Source organism: Heterodontus francisci, chromosome 40 (assembly GCF_036365525.1).
Source record: "Heterodontus francisci isolate sHetFra1 chromosome 40, sHetFra1.hap1, whole genome shotgun sequence".
NCBI classification, from domain to species: domain Eukaryota; kingdom Metazoa; phylum Chordata; class Chondrichthyes; order Heterodontiformes; family Heterodontidae; genus Heterodontus; species Heterodontus francisci.
Genome location: NC_090410.1, coordinates 9,641,472 through 9,668,765, shown reverse-complemented (window position 1 = coordinate 9,668,765; position 27,294 = coordinate 9,641,472). Strand labels below are relative to the sequence as shown.

The 27,294-nt window shown below is 42.5% G+C and overlaps 1 protein-coding gene across 1 annotated transcript in view; it reads right to left on the bottom strand.

The window, feature by feature from the left end:
• The window catches only part of arhgap35a (Rho GTPase activating protein 35a), a 139,760-nt gene that overhangs the window by 45,317 nt on the left and 67,149 nt on the right, over positions 1 to 27,294 (bottom strand). The window contains exon 4 of the mRNA XM_068019022.1: positions 12,698 to 12,842. Coding sequence (XP_067875123.1) covers positions 12,698 to 12,842 — 145 coding nt within the window. The remainder of the gene's footprint in view (positions 1 to 12,697; positions 12,843 to 27,294) is intronic.

The following is a 27,294-nucleotide window of genomic DNA, read 5'->3' as shown; positions in this document are numbered from 1 at the left end:
AGGCCATTCGGTATGTCGGGGCTGCGCTGACTCCGAAATAGCAATTTACCTAGCGCCACTCCCCCTCCTTCTCCCCATAGCCCTGCACATTCTTCCTTTTCAGTTAACAATCCAATTCCCTCTTGAATGCTTTGATTGAACCTGCCTTCACACTCAGTCAATACATTCCCAATCCTAACCACTCGCTCCATAAAAAAGTTTTTCATGTTGCTATTGCTTCTTTTGCCAACTAGCTTAAATCAGTGCCCTTTTGTTCTCGATCCTACCAATGGGAACAGTTTTTCCCTATCTATTCTGTCCAGATCCCTCAGGACTTTGAATACCTCCATCAAACCTCCTTTCAACCATCTTTTCTCTAAGAGAAATCGTCCCAACTTCTCCAATCTATCCACGTAACTGAAGTTCCTCATCCCATTCTTGTGAACCTCAGTCTCCCAAACATTTCATTTATTTCAACAGCTTTTCAAAAGTCAGCACAGCTTTGTCAGGGGGAGATCGTGTCTAACTAACTTGATTGAATTTTTTGAGGTGGTGACTAGATGTGATGAGGGTAAAGCAGTTGATATAGTCTACATGGACTTCAGTAAGGCTTTTGATGAGGTCCCGCATGGGAGATTGCTTAAGAAGCTAAGAGCCCATGGGATCCAGGGCAATTTGGCAAATTGAATCCAAAAATGGCTTAGTGGCAGGAGGCAGGGGTTGTTTTTGCGAATGGAAGCCTGTGACCAGTGGTGTACCGCAGGGATCAGTGCTGGGACCCTTGCTGTTTGTAGTGTCCATTAATGATTTAGACGCGAATGTAGGAGGTATGATCAGTAAGCTCGCAGATGACACGGGGGGGGGTGGGGGAGAGAAGACATGACTGAGGTATACAAAATTATGAGGGGCATTGATAGGTTAGATAGGAAGAGACTTTTTCCCTTAGCAGTGGTGTCAATAACCAGGGGGCATAGATTTAAGATAAGGGGCAGGAGGTTTAGAGGGGATGAGAGGAAAAAATGTTTCACCCAGAGGGTGGCTGGAATCTGGAAAGCACTGTCTGAAGGGGTGGTAGAGGCAGGAACTCTCAACATTTAAGAAGTGTTTAGATGAGCACTTGAAATGTCATAGCACACAAGGCTACGGGCCAAGTGCTGGAAATTGGGATTAGAATAGTTAGGTCCTTGATGGTCGGCACAGACACGATGGGCCGAAGGGCCTGTTTCTGTGCTGTATAAATCTATGACTCTGTAAATACAGCTGTGCGTTTAGGCCAGCAGAATATACTGTACTCTCAGGAGTTTGAAGGGCAAACTACAGAGCATGCAGCATAAATAAACAACAAGGACAAGTAAATGCAGAAGAAAGAAATATAACCCTCAACGAATTGGTGCAATTTAGACGCTCAACACCTCCTTGCCATACCCCATCGCTCCTGAAGTTACTGACTTATAAAACTCTCCAACCATAAGTCCTCTAAGTATCTCTGGACCTTCTTGTGAGAATGTTCACCATGGTGGAATCATAGGAACAGGAGCAAGCCATTTGGCCCTTCGAGCCTGCTCTGCCATTCGTTAAGATCATGGTTGATCTGATTGTGGTCTCAACTCCACTTTATCTTCTCCTTGCCTGGTACAGAGACACACATACATCCAGCAAGGAGTCACTGGATATGAAACAGGAGCAGAAACTCTTGATTTTTTTTTTTTTGATCTGCCTTTCTAGCTTGGATACATTGAAGGTTGAACTCTAATGCCCCACGGACACCCAAGAAGTGATGGGCAGACGTGTTAAGTTAAACTTTTGAATTTGGGACCTTCCTGGTTCATCCTGCTCAGCATCAGAACATGTAGAACCTTTTCCCTAATGACAGCTGTCCTTGACTAACATAGAACAGAACAACTACAATTTAAAGAAGGTGGTCTAATCCATTTAACTTAACAGTCTTAAATTTCACACATAAATTTATCAGATAACTGGGCTATTATCCCTGGCTGACAGGTTGAGAGGGGTGTTACAGGATAAGAGCTAGCTCTATGTTGGTACATCCTTTTGCTCTACATGGCTGTAGAAGTCAAAACTAAACCTGTTCTGAATGTTTCACACCATCAGACTCCTGAAAACCATGACGAGCCAATCAAGACATCATGAACTGGGAGTATGGGACATCAACTTAAACTGAAGACACCAAGACCCCTTTGGGAAAAACTAACTGGCAGAAATGATGTAAAGAATTATAATCACCTCCAACAGCCTTTTGCTTCATCCCTGATTGACACAAAGCCTCTATATCAGTTAGTTACGGCAAATTCAGTCTATGGGATAACAGCTAAGAGGAAGGAATGGCCATGGGGAACACACTTTATTTCAAGGACTGCAATGTCCATTTAAAAATATACCTTCGTCTACAAGAATCATCTTTTATCTTTTCAAAAAAATCCAATTTATTCCTCCAACACAAAACTTTGGATCTGCTGAGGATTAAATTTGAGTCTCGCATCCAAACAAAACATGAACCACTGTGGGTATGGTCAACAAAAAGTGTATTAAATGTCATGGCTAAATTTATTGATTTGCCATGCCTTTCACACTCTCATGATGGTCTCAACTTTTGCTGGGGTAGAGTTCCAAGAGGTCACCCTCTGATACCTCACCTAAGTGAACATGCTTCAAACGTGGTCTGAAGGCAGTAATTAAGATAAGCTATTCCATCATGGATAGCAGCACAGTAAGGCTCAATCTGGTCCTCACCAGATGGCCATATATAGACCCCACACTTGCCAGAAGTGGGCCATGATCAGGAGCAACATACTGGCTGAATTTGCCTTCCTCAACCCAGGTACAGTGAAGCCAACTGCAGAATCCAAAACTACAGACTGAAAATGTCCTATTGAATTAGAATTAGAATATTACAGCGCAGTACAGGCCCTTCGGCCCTCGATGTTGCACCGACCTGTGAAACCATCTGACCTACACTATTCCATTTTCATCCATATGTCTATCCAATGACCACTTAAATGCCCTTAAAGTTGGCGAGTCTACTACTGCTGCAGGAAGGGCGTTCCACGCCCCTACTACTCTGAGTAAAGAAACTACCTCTAACATCTGTCCTATATCTTTCAGCCCTCAACTTAAAGCTATGTCCCCTCGTGTTTGCCATCACCATCCGAGGAAAAAGACTCTCACTATCCACCCTATCTAACCCTCTGATTATCTTATATGTCTCTATTAAGTCACCTCTCCTCCTCCTTCTCTCTAACGAAAACAACCTCAAGTCCGTCAGCCTTTCCTCGTAAGACCTTCCCTCCATACCAGGCAACATCCTAGTAAATCTCCTCTGCATCCTTTCCAAAGCTTCCACATCCTTCCTATAATGCGGTGACCAGAACTGCACGCAATACTCCAGGTGCGGTCTCACCAGAGTTTTGTACATCTGCAGCATGACCTCGTGGCTCCGAAACTCGATCCCCCTACTAATAAAAGCTAACACACCATATGCCTTCTTAACAGCCCTATTAACCTGGGTAGCAACCTTCAGGGATTTATGTACCTGGACACCAAGATCTCTCTGTTCATCTACACTACCAAGAATCTTCCCATTAGCCCAGTACTCTGCATTCCTGTTACTCCTTCCAAAGTGAATCACCTCACACTTTTCCGCATTAAACTCCATTTGCCATCTCTCAGCCCAGCTCTGCAGCCTATGTCCCTCTGTACCCTACAACATCCTTCGGCACTATCCACAACTCCATCGACCTTCGTGTCATCCGCAAATTTACTAACCCACCCTTCTACACCCTCTTCCAGGTCATTTATAAAAATGACAAAAGCAGTGGCCCCAAAACAGATCCTTGCGGTACACCACTAGTAACTAAACTCCAGGATGAACATTTGCCATCAACCACCACCCTCTGTCTACTTTCAGCTAGCCAATTTCTGATCCAAAGCTCTAAATCACCTTCAACCCCATACTTCCATATTTTCTGCAATAGCCTACCGTGGGGAACCTTATCAAACGCCTTACTGAAATCCATATACACCACATCCACTGCTTTACCCTCATCCATCTGTTTGGTCACCTTCTCGAAAAACTCAATAAGGTTGGTGAGGCACGACCTACCCGTCACAAAACCGTGCTGACTATCGCTAATGAACTTATTCTTTTCAAGATGATTATAAATCCTGTCTCTTATAACCTTTTCCAACATTTTACCCACAACCGAAGTAAGGCTCACAGGTCTATAATTACCAGGGCTGTCTCTACTCCCCTTCTTGAACAAGCGGACAACATTTGCTATCCTCCAGTCTTCCGGCACTATTCCTGTCGACAATGACGACATAAAGATCAAGGACAGAGGCTCTGCAATCTCCTCCCTTGCTTCCCAGAGAATCCTCGGATAAATCCCATCTGGCCCAGGGGATTTATCTATTTTCACACTTTCCAAAATTGATAACACCTCCTCGTGAACCTCAATCCCATCTAGCCTAGTAGCCTGAATCTCAGTATTCTCCTCGACAACATTTTCTTTCTCTGCTGTAAATACTGACGCAAAATATTCATTTAACGCTTCCCCTATCTCCTCTGATTCCACACACAACTTCCCACTACTATCCTTGATTGGCCCTAATCTAACTCTAGTCATTCTTTATTCCTGATATACCTATAGAAAGCCTTAGGGTTTTCCCTGATCCTATCCACCAATGACTTCTCGTGTCCTCTCCTTGCTCTTCTTAGCTCTCCCTTTAGATCCTTCCTGGCTAGCTTGTAACTCTCAAGCGCCCTAACTGAGCCTTCACGTCTCATCCGAACATAAGCCTCCTTCTTCCTCTTGACAAGCGCTTCAACTTCTTTAGTAAACCACGGCTCCCTCGCTCGACAACTTCCTCCCTGCCTGACAGGTTCATACCTATCAAGGACACGCAGTAGCTGCTCCTTGAATAAGCTCCACATTTCGATTGTTCCCACCAAAGTGCTCACCTACATCTAAATCTAACACCTGGCCGGGTTCATTACCCAGTACCAAATCCAATGTGGCATCGCCCCTGGTTGGCCTGTCTACATACTGTGTCAGAAAACCCTCCTGCACACACTGGACAAAAACTGACCCATCTAAAGTACTCGAACTATAGTACTTCCAGTCGATATTTGGAAAGTTAAAGTCCCCCATAACAACTACCCTGTTACTCTCGCCCCTGTCAAGAATCATCTTCGCTATCCTTTCCTCTACATCTCTGGAACTATTCGGAGGTCTATAAAAGACTCCCAACAGGGTGACCTCACCTCTCCTGTTTCTAACCTCGGCCCATACTACCTCAGTAGACGAGTCCTCAAACGTCCTTTCTGTCGCTGTAATACTCTCCTTGATTAACAATGCCACACCCCCCCCTCTTTTACCATCTTCTCTGTTCTTACTGAAACATCTAAATCCCGGAACCTGCAACAACCATTCCTGCCCCTGCTCTACCCATGTCTCCGAAATGGCCACTACATCGAGATCCCAGGTACCAACCCATGCTGCAAGCTCACCCACCTTATTCCGGATGCTCCTGGCGTTGAAGTGGACACACTTTAAACCAGGTTCTTGCTTGCCAGTGCCCTCTTGCGTCCTTGTAACCTTATCCCTGACCTCACTACTCTCAACATCCTGTACACTGGCACTACAATTTAGGTTCCCATTCCCCTGCTGAATTAGTTTAAACCCCCCCGAAGAGCACTAGCAAATCTCCCCCCCAGGATATTGGTACCCCTCCGGTTCAGGTGAAGACCATCCTGTTTGTAGAGGTCCCACCTACCCCAGAAAGAGCCCCAATTATCCAGGAAACCAAAACCCTCCCTCCTGCACCATCCCTGCAGCCACGTGTTCAACTCCTCTCTCTCCCTTTTGCTCGCTTCGCTATCACGTGGCACGGGCAACAACCCAGAGATAACAACTCTGTTCTCGCTCTAAGCTTCCACCCTAGCTCCCTGAATTTCTGTCTTAAATCCCCATCTCTCTTCCTACCTATGTCGTTGGTGCCTATGTGGACCACGACTTGGGGCTGCTCAGCTTGGAAATGACTCAGCTACTCACTGCATTAACTGGTTGAGCCATCAGGGAAGCTACAAAAGAAAAACAGGAAAAGGTGGTTTTGGTGTAACATTGAAAAAATAATGCTCCCTTTGGATTTCTCATTCCCCTTCAAGTACTTTGCTTAAAAAAGTGAGTTTATTGATCAGAATTTGAACTGAATTCACAAGTCTTAAATCTGGGAGCACAAATACAAGATACTGTTTTAATCGTTACACATAAGAAAAGAGTTGATCTAACCTGTAAATCAGAGGTGCCACAGGAACTTACATGGCTCTGTTGCACAAGTGAGAGAACCTTAATGAATATAGTTCTCATTAAATTACACTGACAATCTGTCAATATTGCTCAGGAATTATTAGAAATATACTCTGGAATGCCATGCAGTACAGGCCATTAAGTGATAAATGCCTGCAGTTAGCTATCGATTTTTATCGCTGCTGTTGAGCAATTCCTAGGTACTGAAGAGGGGACGCTGAAAAAAAGCCAGATAACACATTTCTGATATTACTGCAGTATTTAGTCAATGCCTTGCAGGGAGATGGATAACTTCTCCAGTGTTAACAGAACTGGATTGGCAAACATTCATGTTGCTGGAGTCATCAGAATGTTTCACAGGGAGTGGCAATGCTGGCTTCCTTTTATCTGTACTGGAGTGGCTCAGTTGTCTGTTGGTGTTCATGTGGAGCTCATATAACCGCTTCCTTCCCTCCCTCCGATGCTAGCTGGTCTGTGATTTGAGCATGTAACCCAATCAGGTAACTGTCATCACTACAACTATATTTTCTACTTTTCTTTTTACTGCCATTAAATGTGATTAACTTTTCCTCATTATTCAACTTATTCCAAAAGGTATCTAATGACAGTCAGTGCAGGGTTTGAAAATGTTTGACTGACAGGAACCTAAAATGAAGTAGCAAAAATATCAATATGATTCCCTTTCCAACATCATACCATTACACAGAAAATAAAAGCTTACACATAATTTTTGACAGCAAGATATCTCAGCATAATAAAGTCAATAATCCAAATATGAAGCCATATGCAGTATCAATTAAAAACCTGAATAGGATGCAAAATGACTTGGTCAAAGCATAATATTTCAGAAATGGGATATCAGTTGGTCTAATACCCCAATTATATTGCAGAGCCACTTCTAATGGCGTGAACTTGCCTAACAGTGAAGATTTGCAACCCATTTTTGGTCTGTCCAGCTAGCCAAGCACTCAAGCTGGAACCCAACACCAATAAAATACTCAAATCAAATGCTTGACAAAGTTTTAGAGGACCATACACAGCACTTTGAATGAATAACCATTAAAGATACCACCTAAACAGACAGTCCAGCAGTTGAAAAACGTGACCCTACCCAACACCATCACTCCCACTGGTCCAGTTCATAGAGAATAGTAAATGTGGATAATGGTAGATGGGATAATGATGGCTTTACCGTATATTAACATTTTTCAAAAATAAAGGTGAAACATTTAATGATGCTTAGAACTTGAAAACTAATCATAATACTGTCTAAACTATTACTTACTCAGAGAAAATGACTTTGAAATTAAGGATTGCTTTCATAAGTTGTGATGCTTAATATCTGCAATTTAAAATGCCTAAACAGGAGAAATGAAATCAAGCCAGTCTGTTTCAACTCTTGCCATTTTGCTGTACTGACAATCATCCCTCGGTAACTTAATTTAATTGAAAAGGAGGAAAATTAACAGAATTGTAGCTGGAGTCAAAGGCCCTCCTGAAGTGAAGGTTTCAGGTTACTCAGGTTGAACAAACTGTAAATAGAGATTTCCTTTCTAATCCATCACTTCCTGCATCAAGCAAGGACCAGATCAGATTTCATTCATGTTTCTCAATGGAGTTTGATATAACTGATTTTGAACCATAACAAAAAAGAAACTTTCCAGGAAATTAAGTCAAAACAACCCAACAGATAGAATTGGATAAGGAGGAGCATGCACACACACAATAATGAAAACTAATAGATCGATATGTCACTCGCACAATACTACACAGGAGAATGATTATAAAAAAAGACATACAAGACTCTATCAGGAAGAAATGTATCGATTGAGAGATGGGAACTATCCAACACCAGACTGGAAAATTTTTGGACAAGACTTTCCAGCAATAAGATGAAAAAACACCAATCTGGAGGCAACATCCTGCTACAATATTAGATCAAAAAAATCACATGACTTAGTAGAAAATGCCCCAGAGGAGCACACACTCAGGCATTTTACTCCTGCCTGATCTGCCTTGCCTATAGCTTGTAGAGAACAATAGACAAATTGCTTTTGTTAAACACCAACTGTAAAAGCAGCTCCAAATTGTTTAAACTGCACAGGAAGATCAATTGACTGAACACTATCCTAGTTCGTAATAAAGTTTCCAGTGAAATAACTACATTTTTCTGATAAATTTACAACACTACTGATTTCATTCGTCCTGTCGAGTGTCATCATGAATCAACACAAACCAAGCAGAATGCTGGTGCCTGCACAACCATCCATTCCTGGCACAAAAACCCAACTTTCAAATAGGGAGCCAGTACATACTGCAAGCTGATAACAGGAAACTAATTCAATGCAGCAAATCTTACCTCAAAGCTGACAGTGTTTGGATCCTCTGCCTTTGCTTTTTCAGCTAATGAGATCATCCGAATGGCTTTGTGACCACACCCAAACAATCATGATTCTATGTGTAATGCATAGTACATAAAGACCACTGATTTCATTTCTCTTCTCCCAACCCAAATTCGGTCATAATTGAAAGAGCAATTTTTCTTCGAGTGAGGATTAAATCAATTGTTTCTTAAAATACTTGAAACAAAATCAATATCAAAAGCAGAATACATGAAGTCTGTCTCTGCAGCAATTTTAATATGTTAAAATAATGCTGACAACTTGTTTTTACAACCTTTCATTGCACAATTTAAGATTTAGGTCTTACAAGCCATATTGCTCACTAATTTACTGAAACACCCAAGACAAGATATTCTCTTCAGTGGAGGGGGGAGAAGGGAGGGAAAGGGGTGGGGTGGAGGGGGGAGGAGGGGGGAGAAGGGAGGGAAAGGGGTGGGGTGGGGGGGGGGGGGGGTGGGGGGGGGGGTTTGAGCAGAGTAGGTATGAAAAAAGAGCAGGAAACACTGTTTTGGGTGCCAGGGAAGAATGTTTGGCTCTGCTGAAAGTGGGAAGGGATTGCTGTTGTTGGCATTTAGTACATTATAAAACATGGCATCATCCTCTCTGACTTACCATGACCAACTGGCACCACGTGAGATCCACTATTACAGATTTAAAAAGCAAATGACCAAATAGTAAGTTTAAGGAAATGTCATACCAAAAAGTTCTGCTGACATTTATAACGTGAGAGCAAAGTTTATCAGAACTGCTCGACTGAATGAGGCTTGTAACTCACTCCTACCCATATAATAGTCAACTACAAAAAACAAATAGCTTGCTGACAAAAATAGAGTCAATATCTCAGTTTGTTTGAAGCAGCAATCCAACCTCAGGACTTAGATAAGGCATAAAAATCGCTGACGCTTCTCTTCTGCAGTTTATGGTGGCACTCAAACCTCGATGAGATTACCGTGTTTTAAAACACTCCCACATATTCATTTTTTAGATACTGCACCAAAAGCAATCTAGACAAGTGCTGTTGGCATTTCAGTTCAACATAATGGCAGACATGTACAAAATATTTATTCCACATTCACTTAAATTGTGGAAAACTCCCAGTAAAACTCAAGATTTTGCCAAATTTGAGGGACATCTGGTGATATCATTTAAGCTATATAACAGCAGTGAACAGCTGTTTGTAGATCTAGAATCTGGCAGCAATTAGTGATCAATTAAGATCACAAAGCAATATATCGCATAATATTAAAAAGCAATGGATTTATTGTAATATGCATAGTTACATTGATCTCCTACATATGAATCAGTACAGGCCAAAATTCAGAAATTTGCAGTATTTCATACCAAATGTTGACCAAACATTCAGAACATTAGGTACTTCCTGAAGGGTTAAGCTTTCCACCAGCAGAAACCTATTAGATTTTAACAAAATAAATTCAATGGCAGTAAGGCACATTTCTGTATGCATTGATACTTTCATCTTTTTAAATTTAAAAGTGAAAAAAGAGCTACAATCAGGCAGCATTCTGAGAAATGAATGGATGCTTTCCAATAAGAATACTAGCTGAAGGAAAATATTCTCTGTCAGCGTCCCTGATGGTTTGGTTGGCAGCGTATAAAGGAGCTATGTGAGCAGGAAGGTGCCAGGTCTAATCCATGATCTGTTTTGGTCTGTTGGAGTTGGAATGATATAACTGGCCTCTTCATTGATAGACTGGCTGTCTTCATTGGACAAGGAACAGGAGGGAACCTACAGGATTGCAAGCTAATCAAAAGTCAAGATATTTGGGGAGAAGGAAGGGAAGGAAACAGCAAAAATCCAAGCCGAGAATGCAAATGTCAGGGATTATTCAACAACTAAGAGCACTTAAACGAACAGAACTGGCCAGTGAAAGTTAACATGTTAACTGTAAATCAGTGTTTATACGCCAACACCTTCCAAGGCTGGTCAGGACACGTCCAGACAATCAGAAATGCTGAAAGCAATCTGTACTATGCAGCCATTTCTCCTGTAATTATTTTAACAGCTTCTCTATTAAAACGATGCAACAGATTGGCCCAATTTCTTTTCTACCATAATTGCAACAATATACATTCCAAGTGTCAAGATTGGCTAAGTGTGAAAAGCTTCTTGGGCAATTGAGAATAGCTAACCATGCAACCACCCCCTTTATCTCTAACTGCCCAAGGAAAACTAAAACTACTTTCACCCTTCTCCTTAGTTTCATCTTTTTTCCAATATGTGGTTACAAAGAACCTTTTACTTGCAGACTGCTTCGCTAGCTCAGATAGATGGACAGTAGATAATCTTGGGAAACAAAACTAGAAGCAACTACTCTCGAAACTCAAAAAAAACTCCATTAACTCAGTTTTTAACCCAAAGAGAATATATATTTTTTTTAAAGTTTACAGAATTTATGGAAGAGTAGCCTAATTTGTATTAGTCAAAAAGCTTGTGTGTGAAGTGACAGTAGTTGGATTTCAACCATTACATGGTGCCCTAGCAGGAAAGAAAATTCACAAATAGACATTTCACAATTTCAGCCCTTTTCCTGTATCTGGTAGTGTAATCCAGTGGAGATTAGGGACATCACTCATATAGGAGGTGCAGGCATTTACACAAAGAGTTGAAACTGGAGGCTTGTAGCAGGCATACATCTGTCTACCCACCAACTTAAACATCAGTGTACCCAGCATCTTTGACGATATTCAACTGTAAGTAGACAAATGTGAAAGCGTCAAGTATAAAGCTGAGATACTCAAACTACAGAAATAAATCTCTTATTTTTGTTACCTGCCTCACAATTGCTTGTTTTTTTCCAGTTCTGAAAACAAGAAAAGCTGTATCTGCTTAAATCCTGCCATCACAGATCAATTTTGCACATTCCATTTAAGGTCCAGTGACAAACTATACAGGAGGGTGCTTGGCTTCTTTCAATTCTGTGCACTCCATTGTGGATCCTCTAATTACAGACGTTATTGTGTCGGCTCATTTGATAAATAACTACTGCTCAGTTATTCTCTCAAAGTGCTGTTTACATGGAACAGAAGTACTTATGGACTAAATTCAGGGATCATTTTAAAAATAGGAAAGTCTTTCATTCTTTGCCAGCCACCACCCCCCCACATCTCTCTTTTCTTGGGTTCCTTTCTCTTCCACCACCCCACGCCTAGTCTTATTGTCTTACTGTCTGAAAATGAAAACTGGCACCTTACAGGCAAGGCCTTTGCCAATGTTACACCAGATCAAGCTGCTTGTGTCTGGGCATGAAGCAACTGCTCAAGAGCTCAACCTCTAATCTTCTTCCAATCCCTCCCTTTGGGGGAAGTTCATGTTTACTTGCTTTTTCTCAAACAGCACAGCCAACATTATTGGTGTAACCCCTTTATCTTACTACTTTTGCATTGCACTAGCATCCCTCGTAGGGGATGGCTTATATTAAAACAAGTATTAAAATCCAAGAGTTAACAGATGCATTTATACCACTAATACTTCAACAGCAGTCATGTGCTGGTAAAGACCCTATTGGATGCTGGAGTCCATAGCCTTATGATCAAGATGAAGTAATCTTTACAATCAATATTCTGAAAGAATTAATGAAGAAATGAAGACTTTTATTTCATCAAATGAACCACCTGTACATTCCATTCATAACTAATCTGATTCAACCTCAAAGCAAAAATAGGAACTGCATCATTTTACTCTCGATGCTTTTATTGAAACAATGTGGGCCTTTCACAGTTCTTTAAAACACAGTTTGCGTTCTTTGCTATTTCCAATGCATATTTTATATCCCATTACTTACAAAATTTGAAGAATCGAGAGAATGTTTTCAGTTACGCTGTGCAAATCCAGTTTCTGATTAATCAGCAAAACTTATCCCAGCCAAGTCAATCATATAGAAGATTTAAGTTTTGGCGGACAGATGTACTGACACCCACGTTACACTGGTTGGTGAATGAATCAGAAGCATAACAGAAATGTGGTCTTACCATTAGAATCAATAAATTCTAAGCATTTCTCGATGAAGATAGGAATAGGCTTCTCCGCTGTCACTACAGAAGTCAGAGGCACTCCAAAATAATTACTTTCCCAAGTACTCTTTGAAATGGAAGGCCGAGGTTTGGGCTTGGGCTTCTGTGGATGAAGGAAATATGAAGGTTTAGTAACATAGGAATCTACATTCATAGCACTCTTGCCAAACAAAATAGTACTGAGGGTTGGTAAGTTCTCTACAGCTTAAACTTCATGGACATGACTTTGGAAGAAAGACCACACCATGCTTACTCGCTCTCTTGCTTGAGATTTTACCTTTCAAGAGCTCATGATCCATATATAGCTCTTTATCATGTGAAACGAATCACTCACATATGACTTGGATGAGGAAGTGGAAGGCTAGGTTAGCAAGTTTGCCGATAACATGAAGGTTGCTGGAGTTGTGGATAGTGTGGAAGGCTGTTGTAGGTTGCAACGGGACATTGACAGGATGCAGAGCTGGGCTGAAAAGTGGCAGATGGAGTTCAACCTGGAAAAGTGTGAAGTGATTCATTTTGGAAGGTCGAATTTGAATGCGGAATACAGGCTTAAAGACAGGATTCTTGGTAGTGTGGAGGAACAGAGGGATCTTGGGGTCCATGTCCATAGATCGCTCAAAGTTGCCACCCAAGTTGATAGGGTTGTTAAGAAGGCGTATGGTGTGTTGGCTTTCATTAACAGGGGGATTGAGTTTAAGAGCCGTGAGGTTATGCTGCAGCTCTATAAGGCCCTGGTTCGACCACACTTGGAATATTGTGTTCAGTTCTGGTCGCCTCATTATAGGAAGGATGTGGAAGCTTTAGAGAGGGTGCAGAGGAGATTTACCAGGATGCTGCCTGGACTGGAGGGCATGTCCTACGAAGAAAGATTGAGGGAGCTGGGGCTTTTCTCATTGGAGCGAAGAAAGATGAGAGGTGACTTGATAGAGGGGTACAAGATGATGAGAGGCATAGATAGAGTGGATAGCCAGAGACTTTTTCCCAGGGTGGAAAGGGCCATCACCAGGGGGCATGATTTTAAGGTGATTGGAGGAAGGTTTCGGGGAGATGTCAGGAGGTAGGTTCTTTACACAGAGTGGTGGGTGCGTGGAATGCGCTGCCAGCGGTAGTAGTAGAAGCAGATACATTAGGGGCATTTAAGCGACTCTTGGATAGGTACATGGATGATAGTAGTATGAAGGGTAGGTAGTTAGTTTGATCTTAGAGTAGGTTAAAGGTTCGGCACAACATCGTGGGCCGAAGGGCCTGTACTGTTCTATGTTCTATGATTCCAGTCAATGCTGGCAGTCTGCATTACAAAAGGTGACGACACTTCAAAACGTACTTCATTGACTAAGTGCTTTGGGACAGTACCAGGTTGTGAAAGGCATTATATAAATGCAATTTTTTTTTACACTTAGTAAAAAAGACATTCACTGCAATGCAGGATCTTTTTCTCTTAACACTCACCATGGTTAACAGAGAACACGTACACAAAGTGACTGAGACCTTCTCACTACACGACTGCAGATTAAACATATCTCATGTATAATTAGGTGGATGGCAACCATTGCCAAATGCAAAGATGTAAATGAAACACAGCAATTTAAATCAAAGTTATAGACATCCAAGTTTACAATGGCAACATATTTCATAACATAAACAAGTCTAAGAATACCAATAATGGTTCAGAACCATATGCAACTTTTAAATAGTTTAGAAATCTCTTGCTTCTATTAGCCTTAGGTTTTTTTTCCCCCCTTTTGTTCTGACACCAAAAAATTAATTTGGTTTAAATGTTAGTTTGAGGATTTAACATGAGAATGCAATTCCAACCGAATGAATTTGGAACATTTCAAGAAGAAATCAAGTAGTTAAAGCAAAGGGAAAGTTGTTGCAGTCGTGCTACAATGTTCCTAGGTGTTTTTTTTTTTATATAGAGATACAGCACTGAAACAGGCCCTTTGGCCCACCGAGTCTGTGCCGACCAAGAACCACCCATTTATACTAAACCTACTGTAATCCCATATTCCCTACCACCTACCTACACTAGGGGCAATTTACAATGGCCAACTTACCTATCACCTGCAAGTCTTTGTTTTTTGCATGTTTTGCAAGCATAGTATTGGCTAGCATTGCATTGAACAGAGTATCCAATTCAGACGGTTTGCGTTCTTTATATAAAGGCCTGAATAACAAATATTGACTGGACATTTGCACATAAGCTTCAACTGAATTTTGGGCTGGAGACAAAAGAGGCAAACACCACCGGCATAACCTGACAAGCAGAACAAACAGCACCATTTTACAGTCCAAAATGACAAACTTAATCAAGGTTTCAAGTGCTAAGTGCAACAGATGTAAGTTTGTAGAGATGCAATTTTGAAAATGTCAATTCAAGATTATTTTTTTTTAAAAAAAAACTAATCTATTAAAACCACAATTTAACAGGAGAACCATTTGAACAGCCTATTGACAAAGCTGTGATTGATCATGTCAATAACTGTTATTGGCTGAACAACACAGCACTCTGCTTATATCAGAGAAGTATTCATTTAAAACAAAATTGTAGCTACAATTTGATTTTAGTCCAATGTTACATATTACACTTATCAGCACACAAGATTCATAGTAGAGTGCAATACAGATAAGTATTGCCAAAGTGACCTGGAGATTGATGCTGACACTGTGATGCTGGTTATGTGCATTGCTGCGATTATTCACTCGAGGAGTATCACCCAAAGATAGTCCACATCTTCCCTCCCTATTGAATATTAGAAGTATGGCATTACCCTAGCTACTGGGGTACTTTACCTTAGCAAAAGTCAAAAATTTGCCTTCTATCCACTTTAGCAGTTTCCAACATGTTAAACCAACCTCCCCGGACTGTGCATTGGGGCACAGCTGTCTAAGAGGTTGGTTTGAAGGAACGTCTTGAAGGAGAGAGGCAGAGGGGTTTAGGAAGGGAATTCCAAAGCTCAGTGCCTTGGCCGATTGAAGTCACAGCCTCCAAGGGTAGAGTGAAGGAAATCGTGGTTATTCAAGAGGGCAGAATTGGAAGAGCGCAGATATCTCATAGGGTTGTAGGGCTGAAGGAGATTACAGAAATAGGGAGGGGTGAGAGCACAGAGGGAATTAAGAACAAGGATAAGAATTTTTAAATTGAAGGGTTACTGGGAACCGTCGGTCAGAGCACAGGGGCTGACACGTCAATGGGACTGGGTGTGAATTGGGGCATGGGCACCAGTTTAGAGGGCAGAACGTGGGAGGGTGGCCAGGAGTACTTGGAATAGTTAAGTCTAGTCTAATGAAAAGACGAATGAAGCTTCTCATTTTTACATGATAGGACTTTTGCTAGATTAGTTCCACAATGAGCAATGATTTCCTCTGTGCAACTGTTGTAGAAAAATGCTGCATCAGTTTTTTTACATTAAAAATGCTTTTGGTTTCAGTACAACTGGTACACAGAACTGATAGTTCACCTCAGTTGCAGAAAGAGAAAAGATGGGAAAGACAAGGATTAAGAGTTGAATAGTGAGCCTAATAAATATTCTCATTGACTTAATTACCTTTGGAGCTCTGGAGATATTTATACAGAACTTACCAGAACGAACTAAGGTAAATTCCACGAAGGGTAGATTGTACACGACCTGTGGAAAGTGTGGGCTTTACAGGAAAAAGGCTTTTTCTCACTCCATGCTTTATATTCTTTCTTAAAAGTTACATGGACGAACACACATGGGAAGTGAAGTGACCCCAATAAAGACAAGGATTTGGACAAGGTTTAAATTTCAAACAGTTTCATAACCAACACATCTTAGAAGAGACAAAAAATTCAAAGTGAAATCGCACTAGTGTTGGAGAACAAGCTCAGAAGAGCTACTGAGACAGACAATGCCAAAAGCTGAACAAACATTACTGAAACAACTAAGTTATGAATATATACACACACGGATGTAAATTCATCTCACAATGCAATTATTAGGAACTTTCCCAGTTAATACACAATGAGGTTATATTTACTACAAGAACAATTAATAACACTGTCAGAAATAGACTGGAATGGATGTTAAATTTGAACATAATCATCACTACCATAATGGGATATTGCCACTTAACATCTGAAGTGTGCATGGCCATGCTCTCCTGATGCATTTCAGGTAAGATAAACTCACATCTCTGAAGGACATTTCAGAAATATACACAAAGCAGTGTAGTCAACCCTGCCTCAAAGCGATGTCATGTGGAACTGAACTTGTGCTTCACCACTCCCAAATATACCACCATGGAGCTTTAAAGTGCAGTAACATTTAACACAGCTTTTAATTTTATCAGAATTCCTCACTCTATCCTCTATATAGCACACCTTTAGCAAAGCAGAAATTAGACAATTTGTTTCCCAATCAATTTGGTCTAGTTAAGTAGACAAAAACCTTTGTTTGCCGTTGACGTATAACCAAATATCAAGACTTAAAAGATATAAAATTCAAGTCCACACTCGTATTTAAAATCACAACTGCATGAAATTTGGCTTAACTTTTTACTTCTGAATTTAATCAAAATATCACTAGGTTAAAAAAGGACTTTTCAGATGATTTCGGAGATCATTCCTGCAAAAAGCCACTTCCAACAGCACTCACCTTCAAAATGCCCACTGAGCAACAAGACAAATGAGATCACCGTTCTCCAAAATTAGCTTTTTCTGTGGCAATCCCAAGCCATTCTTATGTTTGAGTTTTATTAGAAATGATATGGTCTGGTTAATGTTACTGCTACAATAACTCATTGCTTTATGACTCTATAGAAACTGACCTGTTGATGCAAAAATATGCAAACACCGTAAAGCATGAATCTGTGGATTTTTGAACTAATTAACCATCAAAGGCATACGGGGCAGTGAAGAGAGAGAAACAGAAGGAGAAAAACAGCAATTTGCATGTAGCGGGTCCATCAAGCACTCCTTGTGGCAGTCAGGCGCAGTACTAAGTTTTGCACTACAGCAGGGTTGTCGAGCATACGGCCCAAGGACCAGGATCAGGATCAAGCCCAAAGGTTTCCAATCAGCCCATGAATGAGAAATTTCCCATTGTCATCTTCTTTTAGATTGGCTTTTACAAAAAAAAAAATTGCAAGTCAGTCAGTTTCATAGCTGACAGGTGCTGACAGCGGGAACAGCGCTTCCGAACATCGAACAGATTTGTGGTTTGCTGACAGGGGGTTGGAGAGAGGGAGAGGGGGGAAGGAAAGGAGGGAGAGGGGGGGGGAAGGAAAGGAGGGAGAGGGGGGGGGAAAGGAGGGAGAGGGGGGGGGAAAGGAGGGAGAGGGGGGGGGAAAGGAGGGAGAGGGGGGGGGAAAGGAGGGAGAGGGGGGGGGGGGGAAAGGAGGGAGAGGGGGGGGGGAGGAAAGGAGGGAGAGGGGGGGGGGAGGAAAGGAGGGAGAGGGGGGGGGGAAAGGAGGGAGAGGGGGGGGGGAAAGGAGGGAGAGGGGGGGGGGGAAAGGAGGGAGAGGGGGGGGGGAAAGGAGGGAGAGGGGGGGGGGGAAAGGAGGGAGAGGGGGGGGGGAAAGGAGGGAGAGGGGGGGGGAAAGGAGGGAGAGGGGAGGGGGAAAGGAGGGAGAGGGGAGGGGGAAAGGAGGGAGAGGGGGGGGGAAAGGAGGGAGAGGGGGGGGGAAAAGGAGGGAGAGGGGGGGGAAAAGGAGGGAGAGGGGGGGGAAAAGGAGGGAGAGGGGGGGGAAAAGGAGGGAGAGGGGGGGGAAAAGGAGGGAGAGGGGGGGGGAAAGGGAGGGAGAGGGGGGGGAAAAGGAGGGAGGGGGGGGGAAAAGGAGGGAGAGGGGGGGGGGAAAAGGAGGGAGAGGGGGGGGGAAAAGGAGGGAGAGGGGGGGGGAAAAGGAGGGAGAGGGGGGGGGAAAAGGAGGGAGAGGGGGGGAAGGAGGGAGAGGGGGGGAAGGAGGGAGAGGGGGGGAAGGAGGGAGAGGGGGGGGAAAGGAGGGAGAGGGGGGGGAAAGGAGGGAGAGGGGGGGGGAAAGGAGGGAGAGGGGGGGGAAAGGAGGGAGAGGGGGGGGGAAAGGAGGGAGAGGGGGGGGGAAAGGAGGGAGAGGGGGGGGGAAAGGAGGGAGAGGGGGGGGAAAGGAGGGAGAGGGGGGGAAAAGAGGGAGAGGGGGGGAAAGGAGGGAGAGGGGGGGAAAGGAGGGAGAGGGGGGGAAAGGAGGGAGAGGGGGGGAAAGGAGGGAGAGGGGGGGAAAGGAGGGAGAGGGGGGGAAAGGAGGGAGAGGGGGGGAAAGAGGGAGAGGGGGGGAAAGAGGGAGAGACGGAAAGAGGGAGAGACGGAAAGAGGGAGAGACGGAAAGAGGGAGAGACGGAAAGAGGGAGAGACGGAAAGAGGGAGAGACGGAAAGAGGGAGAGACGGAAAGAGGGAGAGACTCAGACCAACACACAGAGGGGGACACTCACACCAGAGAGAGAGGGAGAGACAGACGCACGCACACACACAGACAGAGTGATTAAGATCACGCCTGACAGATGGTCATCTTTCCTGAATACGCCGCATCACTACAATTTGCGGGCAACAATGATTACTTGTGCAAGCAAATAAATGCCAGGTATCTCACTAAATCAGTGTCCAACTTAGTGACATGAATCCAAGTCAATAAATTAATCTTCTCATTTAAAGCTTCTTCACAAAAATGCACATTGTTTTGATTAATAGCAAGATAAATTTGTAATGCCTCTATCTTTCCGAAATTGTCGCATTAGCCCCTATGCAAGACAAAAATTTGACTGTGCACCACCCCCCCGCCCTCCAATACGAAAAGGTTCGACAACCCTGCACTACAACAGGATTAAAAATAAAACCTTTTATAGCGTACCATTCTTCTAAATACTTGTTAAACTTTAAGCACATCTCCAAGGAGTTAACAATTCTGATAATTCACTTCACATTGGCATCATGCTACAACTTGCATTTATATAACATAACATAATAAAATGGCCCAAATGACCTTCAGAGGTGCACAAACAAAATATGACACCAAGCCAGATGAGGAGATATATGGGCAGATGACCAAAAGCTTAGACAAACAGGTATATGTTTTAAGGTGCATCTAAAAAGGGGACAGGTAGAGTGGAGGAGAGGTTTGGGGAGGGAATTCTGGAGTTTAGGGCCGAGGCAGCCAATGGTAATGGTGGAGTGATGAAAATTGGGGATGTGCAAGAGGCTAAAAATTGAAGTCAAGAGATTGGAGTGTTATAAGGTTGGAAGAGGTTACATAGCATATACAGCACAGAGATAGGGAGGGGTGAGGTGGTGGACGGATTTGTAAACAAGTATAAGAATTTCAAAAATCACGGCATTGCAGGACTGGGAGCAAACGTAGGTCAGCAAGCACGGGGTGATGGGTGACAGTCTGGATATGGGCAGCAAAGTTTTAAATGAGCTCAAGTTTCAGACGGTGGAAGGAGGGATGCTGGCTAGGACAACATTGGAGAAAGAAAGACAAAATATCAATAAGATTTCCTGGTAAGCATTTTCTTTTCTTTTATTCCCTTCCTATGAATTTTTTGCTTCCTTTCCTGATACGGATTCACAATGCTGAGGATACATCCCCATGGACCAGGAAACCCACCACTCCCTCATTCAAGTGGCTCAGGTGTGAGTCTAGACAGAGTGTGTTGACAGCCTTTCAACAACAACCAAACCCAATCCAATGTGCTCAATACCTGTGCTAATGAAGCTCAGTTGTATTCTTTCTTCTTTTAGCTAATCATAGAATTGCTATCGCAGATTTAGAAGGATGTAAAGCAGCCTTTTTTTTTAAAAAAAAAGAGCTAATGACAATATTCAATACAGTATTCTGTTGCAAACCAGTAAATTCACTGGAATATTGTGTCTAAATTTTCCAGTAAGCAATTTTACCAATGATGTTTCCTAAAGTACATCAAATCACTAAAGCTGTGATGATTTTAGTCATACTGTCGCTTCATTAAGGTACCAAAAGAATACCCAAATCTCATTTAATCATTCTGTAGACAATATGTAGAGGTAGCCAGATTCTTCAATCTACCAGGTAGATCAGCAACAAAGTCAATAACAGTACACTGTAGAATCTCAGTGCCCAAAGCAGACCACAAAATTATTGCACCGATTCCAACAAGGTCTCAAAGCCCTAACTACACAACACTTTCTGCTGCATTTAATTATTGCCAGTGGGCAAATACTTTATTTAAACTTGTCAAATATTTTATTTTTAAATGTGAAATTTAAAAATATCAAAACTTTTGGATGGAGAAGCAGGAGAGAGCATGAGAAAGGCAAGGTACATGAGGAAGAATCGGACAAAGGGAAAGTGAGCATGCGATGCATATAAATGAGTTGGGTCACTTTTTGAGGGGAAAACAGATGGAACAGACTACATCCTACTTAAGAGAGCATGATATGTGAATAAGATGGGCAGCCTTTTTTTGGGGAGGGGTGGGGAAGAAGAGGATTGTGCCCTCAAGAAATGTAATAAAACAGCATGCAACATCAAACCTTCTACACTTCTCCAACCAATCCCACTTCCCCATTACATACACTACATATCTAAAGGCGACATGGGACATGGAATTAACCTCAAGATTATTTGGTGCTTTAACAGAAAGCATTCTCCAGTAAGACGACTGGCTTTTGCCTACTTGAATGATTAGTGACAATGAAAATGGGCGTAAGTCGAAAAGTTCCATCTGGTCTTTGGAATTCTGTACCCCAGAGGGCTGTGAATGCTCACTAGTTGAAGATATTCAAGGCTGAGATCAATAAACATTTGAACTCAGAGGGAATTAAGGGATATGGGGATAGGGTGGGAAGGTGGAGTCGAGGTCGAGGATCAGCCAGGATTGTATGAAACAGAGCAGGCTCAAGGGGCCGTATGACCGACTCCTGCCCCTATTCCTTATGTTGTTTTGTTACTGCATATAAAAACCAAGATTTCCAGAGCTTAACTCAAAAATGAAGGAGACCCCACAAACATGTACAGTCAAACAGTAATATGCTAAAGTGTAGCTCAGATATTGAGGACATAGCAATGGATTAAAGGAACTTTTCTGACAATTTAATTGTGTTTACGTTATCCCCTTGCTAGAGATTATCATTTTTGGGGTAAGGTTCCACAGATGTTATGTAGCCTCCAGTAGCTTATCCAAAGTAGTCACTTTTCACATTTAATCCCAGATGCACTTGCAGCTGCTAGCTATTTAACTGTGGAAGGCAAGGACATCTAAGGCTCATCCCAACATTCATAAACATGCACCTTTCAGTACACGTCACTGGATTTTTAATTATTTGACATGAGTGTGTCCTGGCAAGGCCAGCAACTGTTGCCCATCCCTAATTTCCCTTGAGGAGGTTGTGGTGAGCTTCCTCTTGAACCGCTGCAGTCCATCTGATGCAGGTACACCCACAGTGCTGTTAGGGAGGGAGTTCCAGGATTTTGATTCAACGAGTGAAGGAACAGTGATATATTTCCAGATCAGGATGGTGTGCAGCTTGGAGAGGAACTTGCAAGTGGTGATGTTCCTACAGGTCTGCCGTCCTCATTCTTCTAGGTGGAAGAGGTTGCAGGATTGAAGGTGCTGTTGAAGGAGCCTTGGTGAGTTGCTGCAGTGCATCTCGTAGATGGTACACACTGCTGCCACTGTGTCGGTGGTGGAGGGAGTGAACGTTGAAGGTGCTGGATGGGCTGCTGATCAAGCAGGCTGCTTTGTCCTGAATGGCGTCGAGTTTCATGAGTGTTGTTGGAGCTGCACTCATTCAAGCCAGTGGAGAGTATTCCATCACACTCCTGACTTGTGCCTAGTGGATGGAAGACAGGCATTGGGGAGACAGGCGGTGGGTTACTCACCACGGAATTCCCAGTTTCTGACCTGCTCTTGTAGCCACCATGTTCAGTTTCTGGTCAATGGCAACCCTCAGGATATTGATAATGGGAGATTCAGCGATGGTAATGCCATTGAATGTCAAGGGAGATGGTTCAATTCTCTTACTGGAGATAGTCATTGCCTAGCACTTAAGTGGCAAGTTACATTTGCGCCACACACAAGACCAAGCCTGAACGTTGTCCAGGTCCTACTGTATTTAGACAGGTGTATTATTTTCAGTACCATTCGCGACAACTCAGATAATCAGCGAACATCCCCACTTCTGGTCTTATGATGGAAGGAAGGTAATTGAAGCAGCTGAAGATGGTTGGGCCGAGGACACTACACTATGGAACTCCTGAAGCAATGTCCTGGGGCTGAGATGATTGGCCTCCAACAACCACAACTATCTTCCTTTGTGCTAGGTATGACTCCAACCAGTGGAGACTTTTCCCCTCGATTTTCATTGACTTCAGTGTGGCAAGGGTGCCACACTCGGTCAAATGCTGCCTTGATATCAAGGGCAATCACTCTCACCTCACCTCTTGAATTCAGTTATTTTTCTGTTGATGCATTGCGCCTCATTGGGCCCAGTTTCGATTGGCAGATCTGTTCTGAATCTATCAAATTTATCACAGTGGTAGTGCCACACAACACGATGGAGGGTATCCTCAGTGTGAAGATGGGACTTTGTTTTCATAAGGATTGTGTCACAATCATGGACAGATGCATCTGCAACAGGTAGATTGGTGAGGACAAGGTCTTGTAGGTTTTTCCCCTCGTTGGTTCCCTTTCCACCTGCTGCAGGCCCAGTCTGGCACACAAGTCCTTCAGAACTCAGCCCACTCGGTCAGTAGCGGTGCTACCGAACCAGTGTTAGACATTGAAGTCCCCCATCCAGAGTACATTCTGTGTCCTTGCCACCCTCAGTGCTTCTTCCAAGTGATGTTCAACATGGAGGAGTACTGATTCATCAGCTGAGGGTGGATAGTAGGTGGCAATCAGCAGGAGGTTTCCTTGCCCATGTATGACCTGATGCCATGAGGTTTCACAGAGTCCAGAGTCAATGTTAAGGACTCCCAGGGCAAATCCCTCGACTGTATACCATTGTGTCACCACCTCTGGTGGGCCTGTCCGGGACAAGACAGACCCAGGAATGGTGACAGTGATATCTGGGACATTGGATGCAAGGTATGTTTCCATGAGCATTGCTATGTCAGGTTGTTGCTTCACTTGTTTGTGGAACAGCTCTCCAAACTTTGGCACAAGCCCCCAGATGTTAATGAGGAGGACTTTGCAGGGTCAACAGGACTCGGTTTGCCGTTGTTGTTTCTGGTGCCTCGGTCAATACCAGGTTCCATCCAGTTTTACTCCTTTTCAACTTTTGTGCAGCAGTTTTGTACTACTGTATGGCTTGCTAGGCCATCTCAGAGGGCAGTTAAGAGTCAACCACATTGCTTGGGCCTAGAGTCACATGTAGGTCAGACCAGGTAAGGCCATCAGATTTCCTTCCCTAAAGGACATTAGTGAATTAGATGGATTTTTACGACAATCGATGGTAGTGTCATGGTCACCATGACTGACTAGCTTTCAATTCCAAATTTTCATAAATTAATTGAATTAATTGATTGAATTTAAATTCCACCAGCTGCCATGGTGGGATTTGAATGAATGCCCCGGGTACTAGCCTGGGTCTCTGGATTACTAGTCCAGTGACATTACCACTACGCCACCGTTTCCCAGGATTGCTATGGAGAATTGTCACATCCCAGCTGACATTAGTGAGCAGCTGTTTATTTGAATTAGCAATTATGTGGACGAGTGGACTAGTGTGCTTTTGCCCATCCATAAATCTAGGTATTACTGGATAATTCGACTCAGTAAAAGTATGTACTATGCAAAACTGAGAAACTGATCACAAACAGATTTGATTAGAGACTCCTTACTTCCACAGCCAGCGTCACTCTGCACATCGGCAAATTGAACTAAAATGTACAACAACAAAAAAAGAGGAAACTGGCTCATATAATTTACAAACTACTGAATTTAGTAGCTGCCTGGCATAGATGTCCACTTATTTTTTTTTTTAATATTGCCTTTAACCAAAAATAGACATTTAATATTATGGACCATTCCATTTCTTTCACTCTTGGAGCTAAAAAAAATTCTGTGATCACCCACTGGAAGCAACCAGCATTCTCCCATTTTCTGGCTTATTAAATTCTACCCCAGCTATCTAATCTGCTGAAGCTGTCTTGACACAGCCGCATTAAACTCATTAAAGTACCATTAGAATTTCAGTCATTAAAGTAATGGAATTCAACCCCGAGTCCCAACAGTTAATAGGGATACAAACTTAAAAAGTTTCCCTTGCACTTATTTTAAGGTTCATTTTGTTTTTCTCCTCCCAAGTACACAATCAATCCCGCAACAAGCTGATCTGCACACAGGTCAAATATCACCGTCAAACATCAGTGAGTGCAATGTGCAATAAAGTCATTAGAAGCAACTGAAGGGAGTTAAGATCATAATGGATTTCAAATTATATTATCTATACAAAGTGGTCTAAAAAGTAGTCACCATTAGCAATGTACAGCATTGTACACTCCTGCAATCTATTTTTTTTTTAAAAATGAAATGGTATCTAATTTTTCTACTTCTGCTCTGGAAGCACTTACTGATGTTGACGGTAGGTTTCTTAGACACTGGCCATCCTCCACTACTGGACACAAGTGGCCGTGGCTCCATACTGTGTGGGGGTAATGCACTCAAACTCAATGCTGCCCCCATCCAAGAAAAACTCGAGCCAATTCCTCTACCTTCACTGAATCCTTCTTAAAAGCATAGAGGACTAAGGCCAACACCAGCAACCTGACATCAGCAAAATGATCACAGGCTAAGAATTAAACTTGGGACTTTTCAAGTAATTATGGTTCAGCACCAGAATGGGCAAAAGAGCAGATTCTGACTCTGCTGAAAAACACTGCTGTTTCAAAAACATATTTAGCATACATTTTAGGACCTTGGATATTACAAGAGAAATTACTCAAACAGGCAGAATAGGGAACAGAGGTGGGGGTATTCAACGTGACATATAAGAAAGATGTAGAGAAACCAGTATCTCACCAATAAAGCTTGGAAAAATGAAACAAATTAAAGAAATTATATTTATAATTAGTTTCATTTTCTTTTCTGGCAAATTAAAAAATACTTCTTCGCAAACAGTGAGGACATCAGGGAGGAGGAAGGGGAATTAATTTACAGTTAGAATATATGAATGGCCTCATTGATAATGACTATTGATTCAGTTCAACCACACTTAGGAATTCTTCCCAGTCAATTCACCACCCCTAATGATACTTCAATAACCACACCCTTACCCATGGGATTTTTGCACTCATGATTTAATAAAAATTCAGACATAAAACCATTTACACTTATCAGTAGAAACAGACTAAGTAAACAGGTGCAATAAAGCTAAATCACTATAGTCTTAAATAATTTGTTTTTCAAAAAGATAGAAAGTGGTATGGAGAGCACACTCCTTTAAAAGAGGTCTGAAGCACAAGTGTAGAAAGTAAATACTGTACATAGGTTTCAGGAGTGGAAACTGGAAGCTCTTGGGCCCATAATTCAGTAATACTGAGGATACCTGCAGTCTCTGTGCACACGCTGCAGAATATTTACGTTTACAGGCATTATAATGCATCAAGACAAGGTTTATTTTACAAATTTATTACACATCTGTGTATTTCCTCTGCACTGGTCAGGTTGAAAGGCTGAGGATAGGCCATTTTATAAGCACCAGAGCTCTGTACCAAATACATCATATTATTCTGCATCTGCAATTCAATGTGTCCCTTTAAGGCTAAAAGGCGCAATTACTGCGCCTTCCTGGGTCAGTTAGTTGGCAATTATTCTTGGGCAGATTTATGTCAGTTAGAGATCATGCTGGCATTTATAAAGAAACACAAGTGCATAAAGAGATTTCATCACTCACAGTAAGTCAGAGGATTCATCATCTTAGCCCATTTAATGTATCAGGACCACTGATGTATGGCAACTGTGTAAGTGAAATTGTGTTACCAGAAAATTGTGGGAGTGTCAGTAATATGATCAGGCTCAAACTCCACGACTGTATATATATTTGCACATAATGCATTTGATCTCACTCCAGAGCCACATGAACGCAATCTAGTACTGCTGTAGTAAATGTAGTCCTAATGTAGTGCTGAGGGAGCATGAGGTGTATCAGAGGTGCCATCTTTTGGATGAGACTTTAAACTGACACAAAAGATCTATTTTGAAGAGGAGAGTTCTCCCCAGTACCTTGGACAATATTTACCCCAAAAATATCTCAAACAGATTACCCAATCATTTATCTCATTGCTGTTTGTTGAAGCTTGCAGTGTGCAAATTGTTGTAATGTAGGAAATGTGGCAACCAGCAACTATGCTTCAAAAATACCTCATTGGTGTAGTGCTTTGGAATGTCCCGAGGTTGTGACAGGCATTTTCTTTGAAAAACAAAGAATAATCAGAGGGCGGCACACCGCAGCCTCACAGCTCCAGGGACCCGGGTTCGATTCCGGGTACTGCCTGTGTGGAGTTTGCAAGTTCTCCCTGCGTCTGCGTGGGTTTTCTCCGGGTGCTCCGGTTTCCTCCCACAAGCCAAAAGACTTGCAGG